General features: G+C 33.1%; 1 protein-coding gene across 1 annotated transcript; it reads left to right on the top strand.

Moving 5' to 3' along the window:
- Positions 1–330: 330 nt before the first annotated feature.
- LOC110626923 (CMP-sialic acid transporter 2) lies at positions 331–8,554 on the top strand. The gene is made up of 16 exons (XM_021773112.2): positions 331–677; positions 1,125–1,341; positions 2,521–2,637; positions 2,811–2,867; positions 3,493–3,570; positions 4,323–4,367; positions 5,124–5,183; positions 5,331–5,453; positions 5,606–5,683; positions 6,147–6,216; positions 6,787–6,894; positions 7,069–7,202; positions 7,310–7,389; positions 7,731–7,776; positions 7,856–7,935; positions 8,020–8,554. The coding sequence occupies exons 2-15, from the start codon at positions 1,174–1,176 to the stop codon at positions 7,904–7,906; spliced, it is 1,215 nt and encodes a 404-aa protein (XP_021628804.1). The 5' UTR covers positions 331–677; positions 1,125–1,173; the 3' UTR covers positions 7,907–7,935; positions 8,020–8,554.
- The last annotated feature ends 7,353 nt before the right edge of the window (positions 8,555–15,907 follow it).

Here is a 15,907-nt window from a genome sequence, read left to right as displayed (position 1 = left end):
AAAAGTGTTAACCAGACAGGAACCCAACAATCGTTTCCCTCTTTCCTTGAAAATGCAACTACAAATTGAAGCGAAAGAAACAGCCGACCTGAAAAAAAAAATAAAATAAAAAAGAAAATAATAAGACCTCAATGAATCCATCACCCGCACTCGCTCACATCACCAGATCTCACGTTTCAATCTGATTGGCCAATACCTACTACATAGTCTTCTCTTTTTCTTTGACCCCACTCCTTCACATGCAAATCTGACACGCGATTGGACCGTCATCTCCACCAAAAAGTCGTTTTCCGTTAACTAGAGAAAGCCATAAGAGCGCCTTCCGACTCGAAGCGTGTTCGCGAGTGCATTCAAAGCAAGTGAATTTTTAACAAAATTTTCGCATTTAAGCTCTCTTTCTCTCTCTCTTTCTCTCTCCCTCCCTCTTTGTGTCTCTGTATGCATATTCTCCGCATCTGTAAACATTCTCTGCGAATTCAAATTCTCGTGTGAGCCCTCAAAATCTTAAATCTTTTGGAATTGTACTCTCTCGGGTAGTAAGCGAGCGAAAGCGAAAGCGAGAGCGAGAAAAAGAGAAAATTGAATTTTGGTGGCGGGAGCTGCGGATCTGGTTGAGGAATATCACCGGCCGCGTGGGCGGTTTTGGGTAATGCTCGGTTTTGAGAGATTGGGTTTAGGTGAGATCTTAATGCGATTATTTGGGTTGATTTTTAAATTGAATTTCTTGATTTTTTCAGTTTATGATGGTTTTGTTAGCTTTAATACTCCAGGTAAGATCTGATCTCGTTTTCGATCTCTGAATTGGTGTTCCTTGTGTGAGTGCATTTTTTTTCTGGGGTTTAGAGTTGGGAGATCTGATTTAGATTTTGTTTCTTAATGAAAATACTTAGCTTTATTGAATCTGTTGATTAAATGGATCAGAGATGATTCAGCTATCCATGCGTAGGGTTAAAAACTCAAACATTTCATTTGCAATCTGAAAAAGGCTCTATTATCTATAGTCATGTCATGATGTTTGATTGCAGAAGTTCAAGCTCTAGCTGATTTTGAGATGGAAATGAGGTTTCATATGTTGGTTATACCTTATGAGCGTTTGCTAATTTTTCCCACTCATTGGTTAGCAGATACAATTTTGTGAAGACTGAAGAGTGTGATTGCAATAGGGGTGAACCAATGAAGAACGGGATGATAGAATGCAGTGTCTGCCATTCGAAATTGGTTTCCCCAAATGCTAGAACATTTTCAAGAGCTTATGACCGACATAAGAGCAGAGTATCATCAAAGCAACGTGCCATCAACGTCCTCTTGGTTGTTGGTGATTGCATCCTGGTCGGTTTACAGGTAACTGGTTCTATTCTGGATCTTATTGCATGAGTTGTTTCATTCAACTTGCAAATGTTATGTGCTCTTGCTATACTAGGACTACTTATAAGTTAGCGCTGTGGTGTGATTTTGAGTTTGGGTATTTTGTAACCGTTCCGCTAAAACTGACCTATGATTAACCCATATTATTTTGATAGTTTTGAGCTAGCTGTTATATATCCTATTAAATCCTTATTCTCCACCGATGTGGGATCTATGCAAATCCCAACGCTCATTGGTTGTTACATTCTCACCAACTTAATTTTGTGATGTCCTTGTCGCCACTTTGCTATATTGTATCGAATAACTTAACCCTTGGATATTGTGATTTGTTAGTGCCTTTACTGCTCCACCTTGTCCAATGGTAGCCCTTTCTTTGCATGCCCGCCAGCTCCACTTAATTTTTTGATTTAGGATGACTCTAATAACGTTTGTAACATCCTAGCTAAAACGAGTCTAAATAATTTTGACCTATTTTCCAATTGGCGTAAAACGATTAACCCAAGCTATTTAGTAGTTTTGAGTTAACTATTATAAATCCTATTAAAGCCCTATTCTCCCACCAACGTGGCATCTGTGTAAATCCTGTCTGGTGGGTTTTCATGTACCTCATTTTTTTCATATTTTTTTCATGCTTCTCTTCTAAGCTGAGGAAGGACGTTTTCTAGTTCAATATAACCTCTCTGTTATGTTAATTTTCTTGATCTTTTTTTGGTTCATATACGAGATGTTTGATATGGATTGGGTTAGTTTGAATTTTCATTGGTAAGGGTTTGGTTTAAATCTTCACTAGAATAACTAGATTGGTTTCACCATCAATAAACGAGTCTTTTCTAGTTATATGATATACTGAATTATGATTAAGTGAAAGTTTTGTTCATTATTTAATCTGGTGGGTTAGTTGATACCAGTGTTTATAAGCTTTAGCCTAGTTACTGTCCTTGGTTGATAACCAAGTTATATCATGATGTGCGGGATGAGTAACCTGATTTTAGTGATTCGTATATTAAAAAATTTCCCCCATCATGTATATATTTTACTCTCTTGGTTTTGAGATTTTGTTCCTGTTGTTTCTATTGCCTAGAATGCACTGTGAATGTTTTGGCTATTCTCTTAATTACTGGGTTCCCTTACATTTCAGTTTACTTTTTCTGCCAGCCTATTTTGGTTTACATGTCCAAGGTGGATGGGAAATTCATGTTTAGCCCAATTAGTGTCAACTTCTTGACAGAAGCTGCAAAGGTTCTATTTGCGGTTGTTATGCTTATGTTCCAGGTATATTTCATTATTTTTGCAATTGTATGCTTTCTTTTTACATTTTACTTCAATTTTCTACCTTGGGAAGGATGAACTAAAAGGGCGCTACTTATCCCAGTAGCGATGATAATGTAAAAGTGAGATTGGTGACCTCATGTGGGTTTGAGATTAATGTTCTGTTAATTCTACAGGCAAAGCACCAAAAAGTTGGAGAGAAGCCTCTTCTCTCATTTTCTACATTTGTACAGGTACTATTTTTTACTTATTACAAATTTGATTCATTTTGGAAATAGAAGACTAGGAATGTTTTTATGGTAAATGCTTTTACTTTTAGACACATCATATTTCCCACATCTGCATTCTTAAGTGTATGTCATTTGCATTACGTTATGGAGTTTATTGTTAAAAGCCAAAGGAGTGACAGTTTGTTTAGGTTTGCATTTTTCAGCTGAAATAACCAAGCTGCAAATGCACAGCGCAATATTATGCCGTTTATTCTCATTTTGTTTTGATTTTGGTCAATTTGATCATTTGATATCTACTTATTTTTGAAGAGCATGCCATTTAATACTTAAGTTTCTTACAAGAATATGATTTGGACTTAGTTCAATTATGTCCCTGGGCTCTGTGTCTATATTGTTGATTGCTTCATATAGGTTATTATGAAATTTTTAATTTTCTTCTTCTAGCTGTGTTAATGGTGCCCATAGCACACTATATTCTGATTCTAGAGTTAGTTTGTTGGTAATGAGCAAACAACTTGATGTTTGAGTGCCAAAACTCTCTAAGAGATTTTAGAGTCGGTGTGTTCACAAGAGCTAACAGCCAATTTGATAGTAATCATTATAGCAATGAATTTTGATTGTTTTGCAGGCAGCTCGCAACAATGTTCTTCTAGCTGTCCCAGCTTTTCTGTATGCTATCAATAACTATCTAAAGTTCACCATGCAGGTAATCCTTTTAGGAGATCCTTCCATTTCTTGTGTTGTTTGCCAAGTCTAGTACTACAGCAAATTCATTTTGCTACCAGATGTGTGACAATGGCATTCATAGACAGTCCTTGAAGGCACATTTCCATGTGGGATGGCAACTTGAATGAGTTTATGGTTTAGCTGCCCATCCTATTCTAAGTGGGAAAATATATGAGGGAGATAAATGGGCTTATGCTTGAGTTTGACACACTATAAGCCCACAATAAAAACCCAAGTTGTCTTTGGGGTGGGAATGCCAAGGGAAATCATGTCCTCTTTTATTCATTTCTAACTTTTTAGCCAGTAAAACATATATATCCAGACACCAAAGGAGTTATCATTTGCATGTGCTGGTTGTATACTTTACAAAGATGTGCCACAAGCGAGTTCTGAACTTAATCTAAAACACCTGTCCTCCAAAAATTAAGATTAAGAGTATGTGACAGTTTCTATTTACATATTTAATGATGACAACTTGGGTTAAACCTTTTTCATTGAACATGTCTTCCTCATTTTAATAATTTTGCCAAAATTAGAGTGTTGATTTTCTATTTGGTATTTAAGAGTGGTTGTGGCTAAGTTAACCAGTTTTATGGGGTTCCACTTTTTGGGTTATCCAGAATGGACTTTCTTGGGTTCAATCTTTATATATGGTTTACCATTACAAGGATTGGGGACTTAAATTCTTGTTTAAATTGATTATTTTAATAATACTAACTATTTATTTTGCAGCTGTATTTCAATCCTGCAACAGTGAAGATGTTAAGCAATCTCAAGGTATTATGCGACTTATGATATTTAGCTATAGGTAACACAGTGATATTACTTGACATAGTACAGTTACTTGTCTCTAGATTTCCTTTTTGCCACATAAGCACCATAGTATGATCTTTGATGACTTTCCATTTTTCTATTACATTTTCATGATCGTGTTTTGTTTCAACCCTCCCTAGAGCCAACAAGTGTGAATGCTTTGTGCTCTAGTGTGCTCTAGTTCACCCTTTTTCATTATACTGCATTTATTTGGTTTTATGTGGCTATTGCTCTGTCTATTTTGTTTATTTATTATTTATTCTTTGCCAAAATTGTGACCGTTTTCATGGTAAATATGCAGTATAATATGATTCTGCTGCAGGGAGCATGCACCTTTTACTCGGATGGCAAAAATTATTATTCAACATGATCACATAAATAAATAGACTCTGCATTCTGCAATTTTTAGCTTGGAGTTAGGTGAAGTGTAAATAGGGATTTTGGGTGTTAAAAAATTATGCCTAAAATGGCAATTTCAATGGTAAATAAGTGAATATTTGTTGCATGTCAAACTGTGCTGATCTAGTGTCCTGGTATATGGTTGTCTGAAAGAGTGCTAATCCACATGCAAGTAGATTGGCTAGGGGCTAGGAGTTAGAAGGCTATTTACACACCTTATCCAAGTTGCTTTCCTTACTCCTTAGTCTTGTCAGTTGATGTTCTCATATGACAACATATGCTGAATTTGGATTAATATTCTATTTAATGTGCTTTTTACAGGTTTTGGTGATTGCTGTGTTGCTAAAGATAATAATGAGGCGACGGTTTTCTGTACTTCAGGTTAATTCCAAATTTTTACTGAATTTATAATAACCAGGCATGGAACTGTCAGATGATGGGAGAGTCATCTTTAGGCCCCTTTTGAGGTTTAATATTCAATGCCAGTTACTGTTTGGTAGACATAACTCATTTATGGTTTTATAACAGTGGGAGGCTCTTGCTTTGTTGCTCATTGGGATTAGTGTAAATCAGTTGCGTTCTTTACCTGAAGGTACTACTGCAATGGGCCTTGCTGTTGGAACAGGCGCATATGTTTACACATTGATCTTTGTAAGTGATTTATGCATGCTAATGTCAATACCTGCTTGATTAGCACCCTCAGGGGCTGGTTGTACAGGTGTTTAGATTGTATTGTTTTGTGCACATAAGATTTTATCCTTAAGACTATTGTGCATATTGGAAGCTTACTTATGAGTTTACAGGTAACAGTTCCATCATTGGCCTCGGTCTACAATGAGTATGCTTTGAAGAGCCAATATGATACAAGCATATATCTTCAGGTGATATGCTAAGAGAGTTTATTGTTGTTTATATTATTATTATTATTATTATTATTATTATTATTATTATTATTATCATTATTATTATTGTGAAACAATGAATTTTTTTTGTTCTGGTTTTAGGTATTCATGTTTTCATCTTTTTATTTTTAACATGTTAGTTACTATCAAATTATTTCAAATGACTGCTTTCCATAATATATTAGCAAAAAGTTAATATGCATTTCTACCTTTAATCTGGGATGGGCTACCTTGTGAGGTTTATAACATGCACTTTTAACATTAAGGCATTTCTTGTTTACTGAGTGATATCTAGGCTTGGCTTGGAAATTTGAACCCTTCTTTATATTGAATGTGTGCTTTTGGGACAGAAGTTGAGTACAATCTGCCTTAAGTTATTGAATTTATGTGATGATAATTGAATCAAGTATAATCTAATTTTGACTATAATTTTTGCTTTCAGAACTTATTTCTGTATGGATATGGTGCTATCTTCAATTTTCTAGCAATATTGGGAACCGTTGTTGTCAAAGGTATGGGCATGGATCTCTGTTGTTGTTGGGAACAGTGTCTTTAATTGTGTGGATACCTGAATTTGATGTAATGGCATCAGTTTATTTTCGTTCAGTTTGCTTTTCATGTAGTTCACTGTCAACTTTTGTTTATTTGGAATCAGCTTTCTACTCAATCTAATTCGCTTGTAAGTTGCAATTATTGGGAAGGACATATACTTGTGTATTACACTTCAACACAAGAACTGTTCTAAAGAAATTTTATATTTACTGCAAAGAATGCAAGTTTCTTCCCAGTTATTCTTCTTCTTGGGATATGTCTGTTTTTTTTTGTGTGTGACTAAAAAGTATCCATGTTGCTGTTTTGGGTAGCCTTAGGAAAGTACTGTATCAACTTGAAAGTACTTCTATTTGTTTGAATAAATCCCAATTTGATCATATTGTTGTGTATTAATCTAAGAACCATCCATCATGGAATAGAAATCGTATGACAAGAAATTACTCGCTAATAATTTGTCACTGCATTTTGTTTATGGGATTGGTATGTAACTCTAAGTTGTAGATTTGACATCTATGTACTGAATGTTTCAGGTCCCAGTAGCTTTGACATCCTGCAAGGTCATTCTAAGGCAACCATGCTTCTAATATGTAACAATGCAGCCCAAGGGATTTTGTCCTCTTTTTTCTTCAAATATGCAGGTACACTTGCTGCGTTTGTTTCCAATGTTCTTTGCATATGATACATTTAATGTCGGGATTTATGAAAAAAAAAGGTCTGAAAATTTTGATCATACATCTATATTTATGAACTACGACATAGAAAATTTCTCATCCAAACTGACATGGATTCACGGCATCATTTGGTGTTTTCAGATACAATCCTGAAGAAGTACTCTTCAACAGTGGCCACAATCTTCACAGGCATTGCATCTGCAGCAATGTTTGGTCATACTTTGACTATGAATTTTCTGTTGGGAATTTCTATTGTGTTCATCTCGATGCACCAGGTGAATTTGGAAGATGATTAATTAAATTAACAGATAATTTAAAGTTGACCTTGAGATAAAAAAAATAATTAATTTCCTTTTTCTTTGGGCTTCATATATCCTTTCAGTTTTTTTCATCCCTTTCAAAAGTCAAAGATGACCAGCAGAATGGAGTGGCGGAACTAGTGGATGTTCAAGACAACCACAGGTATTAGCCTCTTTCTTTTTCCTATTTATCTCATCTGCACTCATGCTGTTGGTGATTGCAAGCAAGCTGCTTCATAATTTGGGGTCTAGACCACTTATTCCTTTGATTTGTTTCTAGAAAAGTTCAGCTCCTCATGAAGTCAAAGAAAAATGCCAAAAGTCAAAGAAAAATGCCAAAACTATCTGTTGTTGCTTTCTTAAGTTGAATATGCTTCAACTTCAAAGGATCCTGCTTTCCTGATTGAATGATTTTTAACTACCAAATTTATTGAATGTTTTTTGTGTTTAGAATTATGGACAATTTCAGAGAAATGATCGATAAGTTTATTGGTTCCTATTCAGGTCAAAAGATTCATTCGTAAATATGGCAGCTGGAGCAAATGAAGAGGTGTGAATCTTCAAGTATCCTGTTTTGCACTTTTTAATGTTGTACTAAAATCTGACTAGAATTCCTTTCCGCTCTACAGGTTACTCATCGTGTCGGACATGATGACAGGCAGCCTCTACTTCCCACATAGAGTACACTAAGACATGTTACATTAGAAAGGTATGAAATTGCAAACAGATCATTAATCCTTTCTAATTTTTGTCCATTAGATGCTAAAGGTATTTTCCATTATTTTTATATCAGGAATTTTCTTGGAAGGAATTCTTTTGGCATGACTTCCATAGAGGAGATGAGTCAATTGTCAAAATTACAAATAAAAGTCAATTTTTTTAAAGAACTATTTTTTCTCGTTAGATATCTGTTTCCTGCTTCTTTTGTTGGTCCCTTCTGCCTGGTTGCAACTTGCAACTGAGTTTCCATCATAAGATCATCTGGGTTTTGGCTGCTGGAGGCTCAGAGGTTAGCAACATGGGTAACTAGATGCCTAGTTCATGATATATAGCCTGCCATTTTACGTGTATTCTTTATCTTACAATATTTCAGTTTTTTTTTTTTTTTTTTCGCTTGTGCTTTCCCAAATGTTAATTTTTCTTTTTGTCTCCTTTTAGAATTAGGGATCATTATGCAACCTACAGTTGAAAGAGAGAGAGAAAGAGAGAAATACCCCTTTTGTCTTCATACTGAAATGCTATTTAAATTGTATTATCTTTACATTTGAAACATTCAATTGTTCATTTTTTTTCTTAAAAAAAAAAATAGCAATCCTCAGTTAATTAAATGCTTGCTTACCTCTTTTTGTTTGGATGGAAGCACTATTGTAATTATTATATGAGGTACAGGATTAAACAATGTGTGATTTTGATAGCATACAACACCAGGCCTCTTGGAGCATTAATCCAGAGCATGGTGATGGTTGTTTTTTATCCTTATTGTTTAAAAAATTTATTTATTTATTATCAAAATAAGGATAAAAAACAAGGATCACCTAAGACTTATACAAAAAAGGAAAAGAATTTATGGTGAAATCATTTCATCCAATCCATTGCCCAAAGTCCGCCAATAGGTTGTATTGCGTGAATCCCTTTTGAATAGTTTATTAATTTGTAAGACAGAAAAAGTTGAGATGATTACTTAAATCATATTATTAACTTAGATAATACTTTGTTTACTTAAAATTACCTATTAATACTATATTTATAAGATCTGACTCAATTCATCAACATTTATTATAAATTAATCTTAATAAATTTTTAGAGATAAAATTCTTTCCTCATTTAAATTCCTTTTAACTACAAAATCTCTTTTCACCCATCAACAATAAATTATATATTATTTTCAAGATATAAAAAATAATTAAAAAATATTTTTTTTCTGCATAATGTAAAAAATAATTGTTTATATAATATAAATAAAATTATATACTTGCTATATTATTATGATTTTTACTATAAGGCCACTTAATTGAAATAATTTTATATAAGTTTATTAAATTAATCTTTAAATTAAGATTAATTCATATTATGCCAACTATAAAATTAATTAATTAATTAATTAAGATGAAGTCAACTTATCTCAACTTTTATTTTAGAATTAATATCAAAATCATCTCATATTCATTATATTTATTAAATTTAATTAAAATTGAATAATTTCATATCCACTTTATATAAACAATATAAATGAAAATCTATACTATGCAAATTATAAAATGAGTCTATTAATAAAACTACTTCACTTTATATTAACTATAAATAAATTAATTGAATTAAAATTAATTTATTTTATATATTATATCTAATTAAAATAAAAAATTATTATATCTACCACGTATCAATTAAATTTAATTAAATTCAAAATAATTTTATGTGAGTAATATGAATTAATATTAATTTCTATTATGTCAACTATCAAACTACTTTATGGAATTAAAATCAATTCATGAATTGTAAAATGAGTTAATTAAATTAAAATAAAAGATATCTTATATCCGTGAGTCAATTGAATAAGATAATTTTATATCTACTATAAGTGAATAATATAAATTAATATTGGTATATATTAAATTAAAATTAATTATCTTATGTACACTATATATGATTAAATTAAATTAAAATTAAAATTATACATTATATATAATTCAATTGAATTAAAATTAAAATTATTTTATATCCGTTATATGCAATTAATTTAATTAAAATTAAAATAAGCTTGCCTAACAATATTACTTTTCATTATTTCTCAATAATCAACATAATTGTCTTAAAAAATCAAGGAGGATGCTTGAAACAATTAAAATTACATTTCTAAATTAAGCATTTTTATAAATAAATATGAATAAAAATTAAAATTGACAGAAAAATGTTGAAGTAAAACAATAACATGATAAACCTAAAACAATAGCATAAACCTCACACATACTATATTTTACATGGAGTTAATTTAATTTAAGAATATGTCATTTGATTATAAATTAATTATCGTCTATATTGTATAGTATATATTATATAATTTAATATGAGTGTGACATAGAAAATAAGTTCTAGATTAAGTTTCACATATAGTATATATGAGTAATTTAATTATATAATATATAGAGTTAATTTAATTTAAAAATATGTGACATAAAAATAAATCATAAATAATATCTCATATATATACTATGTAAAATTAATTTAATTTTAGAGTTTATGCAGTATAACAATATGTTAAATCTCGCACATAATTAATATGTAATATATCGGATTAAATTTTGATTTTAAGTCAATTAATCTAATTAATTTGATCGACCAACATAATTTGAGAGTACAACCTGATCTGATCAATCACTTTGATTCGATATTTTGATTTGATATAATATATTGATATGATTTAAGATATTGGTTTGATTTAATTGACTGATGTAATTTAAAATCTCAACTTGCTATGATATATTAATCTGATTTGAGATATTGGTTCGATACAAGCAAACAGTCTAATATGCATGATCGATTGGTTTAATTAGTTCAGCTGGTTGGATATAGTCGGGCAGTTTGATTTTCAAACCAAATTGTCTAATCTAAATTTTATATTCATAATTTTTAAAATTAATATAGATAAAATAAATTAATTATGTAAAGAACAATTATAGCATAGATTAATTAGTATGTACATTAAAACTTATAATCTTTAATTAATGAGAGAAAATTTACGATTTAAAATTTAAATTTTATGTATTATTAAAAAAATTCATAATAATAATATAATAAAAATAAATTTTAAAATTATTTAATCCGCCCTATTCATCCACAGATGAACTTGAGCGATCAAGCTTTCCCATATTTATATTGTGAGAGAATGAAATTTATTGTCCAATTTTTATAGAATTTAGGGCTTATTGATTAGTGGATTCGTTTTCTTAGAGATATTTTTTGATTTTGCATTGACATGATCTAACTCTATAACGGTTGGTGTAGAGATTACGTGTTTAGAGACTCTGTACTATTCATATTGAAAGTCAAGGATCGAGTCCCTGTAGCCTTTTTCTTCTTGGGGTAAAAAATATATATATATATATATATATATATATATATATATATATATATATATATAATTGTTAATTAAAAAAATATATAAAAAAATATATTGTAATTTTATTTATTTTTTATTTAAAGATAGTATCGCTTGATATAATTTTAACATTAATATTATCAATAGAGTCTAAAAATTAATGCTATTTACGTGTATTATTTTAATATAAATTGAATTATAAATTTTAAAATAGGTGAAAAATAAATAAAATTATATGATATATTTTTATATTTTTTTTAAAAAATATATCTCTATGTAACTAATTTGTATAAAAATATTTAATCAAATTAATATACTATAATATAAATTGCAGTTAGTCTGCACCATATGGCAAAATTGATTTTGGTACTCTTGAATGGAATTAGTGGAGAATGGTAATTAAATTACATTGTTTATCTATGTAAAGCATGTGTGAAAACTTTAAATTTTGTTTAAGTTTAAATTTATAGCTAAAATTATAAATTTTGTATGACAAATAAACCTTTTCAATTATTTATAATTAAATTAATTTTGGAAAATTTATGAAGAATTATAATATAATTCTTCAATTGACTAATAAAATCATCAATGATTTAAATTTTATATTTAAAAGTAAATAAATTTTATAATTATTATATTATACATATTTTATATAACAAATATTCATAATAAATGAACTCTTATTATAATATTTATATTAAAATTGATATTTGTATAAAAAGTAAGTCTACTGAAGTTTCCAGCAATAAATTTAATGGAGTTAGTATTTGATGTGGGTGAAATGAGGTTATGTTGCGATTGGACAATCTATAATAAAAGGAAAGCTACGTGATGGGTATTTATGACAGTCATTTCAACGTTCAAATCAGTAAACTAGAAAAGGGCAAGTGCACTGTAATATTTTGAATTTAAGAGTAATTATATCAGAATGACATATTTTGGTCTCTGTATTTATCTGCTTTTATATCATAAGAAGATAAGTTGGTTGTCACATCTTCTGGAAATCCAACTAGCACCGGCTAGTGGATATGCAATCCCGCGATTATAAGTAATAAGATCTACTGGATTGTGTTTTCTAATTGTAACTTCCTAAGGAGTCTCACCTGTTAGTTGAGAGGACGAATCTTGACGAAGAGTTGAGACCTGAAACTTTCGAATCTTCTTTTCTCTCGGTGGGACCGAGTATTATCTGATTAGACCTTTACCACGTGACTTTATTTTTAAGTACCAGCATATGGCCTAATTTGGGCGATTGTTGTGTTATATTAGAAGTCCCCCCGCTAGTATTCGATTCTTCTGATTCAAAGGTAATAATTGTGTTCACGATCTGGGGCACATGGCCTATTTAGATTAACCTTCTATGCTCACGTCATTTGCCTGCTCCTGCCCATATAATTGCTCTGTTTCTCAAGCCGTATTCAAAACTTGCCAGCAAAGCCATCGTATAAAAACTTTTCTTCTACTCTGAAAACCACTTTTGCTTATAACTGACTTTTGTACTTTTAGAAAAGACTCGACCACTCCTTTTTTCTATTTACAGACTCCCTTACTCAAGATAACTCCTATTCACTTTTTCTCTCATAGCAATGAAGGAACACTTCTTCCTCTTCCTCTGGTGGACTTTCTACCTCAAACTCTTCCTTCGATGGCTCCATTCATGCTCCGGCTCCCGTCGTTTCGTTAAGGGCGATTCATAAAAGCGAAAGCATCCTGATCAATGACATCCCTTCCGTACTAACTGGGAAAGACATAGAACGCCTTCACGACAAATACCACATCTCTCAAGAGATCTTCCGCGTCTTTACTCTATCTTCGAGCGTTTGCATAGATGACCAGATCCTTACAAAGGATACCATCACAGTCTATGAAGAGCAGCTGAATGTGAGTATTTGATTCCCTATAGACTTATTTTTTACTGAGATTCTTTGATTCTATAAGCTTTCAATCGCCCAGCTGCACCCTAACAGCTGGAGGATCTTGATGGCCTTTCGGTTCGTTTGTTTTAATAACAATATTAAGCCAAGTATGACCCTCTTCTCTCATCTGTACTAGCTGACCACTAGAAAAAAATGAAGAGTTCTGGTTTTTTGGTGGGAGAAAATACCAAACATTATTCGATTGGATACCCTCATCCCTAAAGCGATGGAAGAACAAGTTTTTCATCCTCCGTCACAGGATGTTGGGATGGGGGGTTTTGGTCTCATCTGTATCAGCTAGAACATATATATGGAGCTGAAAAAGGATGGGGTCCAGTCATAGAGGAGTGAGGAAGAGGCTTTGGACTTCCTCCAAATGATAGCCACTTCCCAGAAGACAGACATCACCAAGGCGGTGAGGCGCACCATTTTATCTTAGTAGAGCCATCTCTAGGCGAGCCAGGGTCGGGATCCTCACCCACCAAGCCTTTCCTGCCTTAGGGAAAGCACCTCCTTGGCTAGCGAGCAATGTATTTTTGTTTCCAACTTCTGTTATACTTCAAACTGCCTTACTCACTTTTTATTCTATGCAGCTATAGTCGAATCACAAAACAAGTTTGCTGAGATAGCATGCACCGATCACAAGGGCAAAGCAGTTACTGGAATGACCATCCACCCCCTAAATGGGCTCATCATACTGATAAGATTATCATGCTTCCTCCTCCTCCACCCCCTCCGACAATAGAAGAATCGACTCCTATTCAGCCCGAGTCTTCTAAGGCGCCTCTGTAGCCCCTCTGTTACTGTTGAGCCCACACTAGAGAATGCTGGGGTCGAGTCCTTGTGACCTCGTAGCATCCAACACCTAGTGCTGGCATTGACCCAAACGACCTCTTTTCTTGAGGAACCTCATTTGTCAGTCCTTATAGCCAAGAATGCTTTGAGGCCTGGGGACCGTCATCGCTTGAATGAGGTTGAGACAGACGACCTCTTTGACAACATCATGCGCTTTACCATCCTCTATGCCTACATGGCTAAGGAGCAAAATAAGGCTCTGAGGTAAGAGTTTGAGGCATAAGAAACAGACAAAAAACTCCTACAAGAAGAGTGCTTGAGGCTGAAGACTCGAGTTGACAAAGTGGATGGTAAAATGAAGGAGACTATAGAGTTAGTGGATAAGATCCAGTCACACCTAGATGAGGCCAACGCCTCCAAGCTTGCCTTTGAGAATCGGGTGAAGAGTCCCGAGGATCAAGTGGCTACTCTCAAATGCCAAGTCCAAGAGCTACAGACTCAAGCAGAGAAGGCTGAGGCTGCCACCTCTAGAGTGGCTGAATTGAAAGCCGAGCTTGAGGAAACTGTGGCCCGGGGCAAAGAGATGTTCATACAAGGGAAGAACTCTGTCAAGAAAGAATTCACCAAGTGTTTTCCTGCAGAGGACTTCTCCTAGATTGACGACATCTTTCTGGATGAGGAGGACGAGGATGGGCAGGACGAGAAGAGGACAATCGAAAACAATCCTCCTGTCCCTGCCTCTACTGTAATAGCAATAGATGAACATGTACTATAAGTTCAGGGGGAGAAAACTAATAACGATCGTCCTGTCTTGTAATTTCATCTTTAATGAGAAATCTTTCCTTTTATACTCTTTGTCATTATTATTGCTAAGTGTTTATATGTTTGGTACTCAATCATAACTCTCGTCCGACCATAGCCAAATAATAATTTCTAAAAAATTACTAAAGGGTTAACACGCAGCCAAGAAAGAACTTGGTAATCATTGCCTTTGCCAGAAAATGACTAAAACAGACTTGCAAACCGATCATAACACCCAATCACTAGCTTAACTAGTGGCCATAAAATAAATAACTTGGAAAATTAGAAGAACGGGACCAATACTTAGACATGTGGTCTGGCTGATATCTGCCTTGTGGCCTGGACAAGAAATGCCTTAGAGAAATTATAAAATGGGACTATTACTCGGACATGTGGCTTGAGCATGAAATGCCTGAGAGACTTTTTGTGAAACAGGACTAACACCTGATCATTTGGCCTGCCGGATACCCACCTTGTGGCCTGACATAAAATGTCTTAGTTAGCAAGACTTACACCCTGATTATGGGCTTGACAGATACTTGTCTTGTGGCTTTGGCATAAAATGCCTTAGTTAGTGGGACTGATACTCAGATTATGTGCCTAGCAGATACCTGCCTTGTGACTTTGGCATAAAATGGCTTAATTAGCGAGACTAACACCTAGAATATGATCTGGTAGATACCTGCCTTGTGGCCTGGTATAAAATGTCTTAGTTAACGGGACTAACACTTGGATTATGTGCCTGACAGATACCTTGGCTTGTGGTTTTAGGATAAAATGCCTTAATTAGCGGGACTAACACCTAGATTATAAGTCTGGCGGATACTCGCCTTGTGGCCTGGCATAAAATTTCTTAGTTAACAGGACTGATAACCGGATTATATGCCTAGTAGATACCCGCCTTGTGGTTTTAAATGAATGCTCTTTCATCTTTTTGAAGAAGGCAACTCCATCGTTTCTTGTCACTGAATAACACAACACATGAAAAGATACATTGTTAATTATTATTAATAAAATTTTTTCAGATTACAAAAGTTTCAAGAGTGGAGAATGACTCGGCTATCTAATTTGGC

Source organism: Manihot esculenta, chromosome 11 (assembly GCF_001659605.2).
Source record: "Manihot esculenta cultivar AM560-2 chromosome 11, M.esculenta_v8, whole genome shotgun sequence".
Taxonomy (NCBI): Eukaryota; Viridiplantae; Streptophyta; class Magnoliopsida; order Malpighiales; family Euphorbiaceae; genus Manihot; species Manihot esculenta.
The sequence above is the reverse complement of the archived record's forward strand: the minus strand, read 5'-3'. Positions and strand labels throughout refer to the sequence as shown.